This window comes from Enhydra lutris, unplaced genomic scaffold (genome assembly GCF_002288905.1).
Source record: "Enhydra lutris kenyoni isolate GAN:26980312 unplaced genomic scaffold, ASM228890v2 scaffoldscaffold103, whole genome shotgun sequence".
Lineage (NCBI taxonomy): Eukaryota > Metazoa > Chordata > Mammalia > Carnivora > Mustelidae > Enhydra > Enhydra lutris.
Window position 1 is genome coordinate 1441058 of NW_019154187.1, and position 2120 is coordinate 1443177.

Below are 2120 nucleotides of genomic sequence, written 5' to 3' on the forward strand. Positions count from 1 at the left end.
CACTCTCCATTTATCTGATCCCTGATGATTTATCATCATGCCCATTAATTAATTTTATCAGGGACTTATCCTGAGGAATCTTGTCAATTTTTTTATTTTTTCATTTTAAGGATACAGACACTGATCTTTTTTCATGGTATCAACATGAAACTTGGAAATACTAAAGTGCACATTACCATCAAGCATGAATCATAAAGAGAATTGATGTACACAGTTCCTCGTCCTTCATCAACACATCATGTAGGACAATCAGAAAGAAATTTTAAGATGGAGAAAGGAAAGGATAAACATTTTTTTTCCCCTGCAGATAAACTCAGTAAAGTGAGTTGACTTTTTCAGGATCTTGAAGGGATGATGATGATGATGATGATGATGATGATTCAACTGACAAAATGTTCCTTTGCTGGTGTATCTCTATTTTGCCTATGGGTGACAGTGAAATTTCTGCCATTTACCTGAAGGACTGACATCTCCCTATTAACTTTTTCAGTGCACTTAGAACTTCCTTGTTCCTAAGACTGTAGGCAAGCGGGTTTAGGAGTGGAGTGAGGACAGTTCCAAACAGAAAGAGACCCTGATTCAACCTTGGAGTCTTGGCAGAACCGGGTCTCATGTAGATGCACATGCCTGGACCAAAATAGAGACCCACAACACATAGATGAGAGGAGCAGGTGGCCAGAGCTTTGTTCCTGCCTTCTGGGGAGTTCATTCGGAGTACTGCAAGGAAAATGAGAACATAGGAAGACAAGATGAGAGACAATGGCAGCAGAAGAACAAGGATGCTTGTTATCACCACTGCCTTCTCATAGGCTGAGATATCCTCACAGACGATCCTAAGCACCGCCATGACTTCACAGAAGAAGTGGGGAATCTCTCGGGGGCTGCAGATGTTAAAATGCAAGGTAAAAGCAGTGTGGCCCAGGGAAGTAAGTGCCCCTCCAGCCCAAGACATGGCAATCATATGTAAGCAAACCTTAGGGTTGATGATGACTGGGTATCGAAGAGGATCGCATATAGCCACATAACGATCAAAGCACATGAGAGTTATAAGGATGCATTCTGCAATGGCCACCGTCAGGGAGAAGAATATTTGAGTCCCACAAGCCAGGAATGATATGCTCCACCATCCAGAGAAGAAGTTGGATGCCATTTTGGGGACAATGCTGGAGGTCAAAGTCAAATCCATTAAGGAGAGCTGACTGAGAAGGAAGTACATGGGGGTGTGGAGATGGGAATACAGCCAAATGAGGATGATCAGAAGAGTGTTGCCAGTGAAGGCAGCCATGTATATCAGGAGAATGATGGAGACCATGGCTGTGATGTGTTTAAATTCAGGGAAGAAACCCAAGAGAATGAAATCTGTGGTTTCTGTCTCATTCCAACTCTTCATGACTCTCTGTAATGATAACAGACAGATAAGAGATTTATTAAAAATATCATAGAAATTGAAGCAGTTTCTTATTAAAATTTAAGAACAATGGCAAATACAAAAATACTCATCCATGATCACTTGAATCAGTTTTTACTATTTTTTCTATATTCTTTATCCATGATTTAATGTACTTTTAGAAACATGTGTGTGTGTGTGTATTTTAAGATTTTATTTACTTATTTGACAGAGAGATCACAAGTAGGCAGAGAGACAGGCAGAGAGGGCGGGGGGAAGCAGGCTCCCTATTGAGCAGAGAGCCAGATGTGGGGGCTCGATCCCAGGACCCTGAGCTGAAGGCAGAGGCTTAACCCATTGAGCCACCCAGGTGCCCCGAGAGTATACATATTAAAATGAATTCCATTAATTTTATGTACTAGAAGTATTTCCATATGTTAAAATAAACTGGACAGTTGTAGTTTTTGTTGCCTTTTACAATTTTAAAATATGACAGAGTTGGTAAGTCACAATTTCAAATTGCACATTATCCAATTTTTTCACTATTTTGGAAAATCATGTTATTCCATTCTCATCCTTTTAGTGATTTTGTTAGTAATATATTTTTTTAAGATTTTATTTATTTGACAGAGAGAAATCACAAGTAGGCAGAGAGGCAGGCAGAGAGAGAGGAGGAAGCAGGCTCTCCGCAGAGCAGATAGCCCAATGCGGGGCTCGATCCCAGGACCCTGAG

At 40.7% G+C, this 2120-nt stretch overlaps 1 protein-coding gene across 1 annotated transcript; it reads right to left on the reverse strand.

Moving 5' to 3' along the window:
* Positions 1 to 451: 451 nt before the first annotated feature.
* On the reverse strand, positions 452 to 1390 carry LOC111139362 (olfactory receptor 2M5-like). The gene has a single exon (XM_022491622.1). The coding sequence runs from the start codon at positions 1388 to 1390 to the stop codon at positions 452 to 454; it is 939 nt and encodes a 312-aa protein (XP_022347330.1).
* Positions 1391 to 2120: the final 730 nt, after the last annotated feature.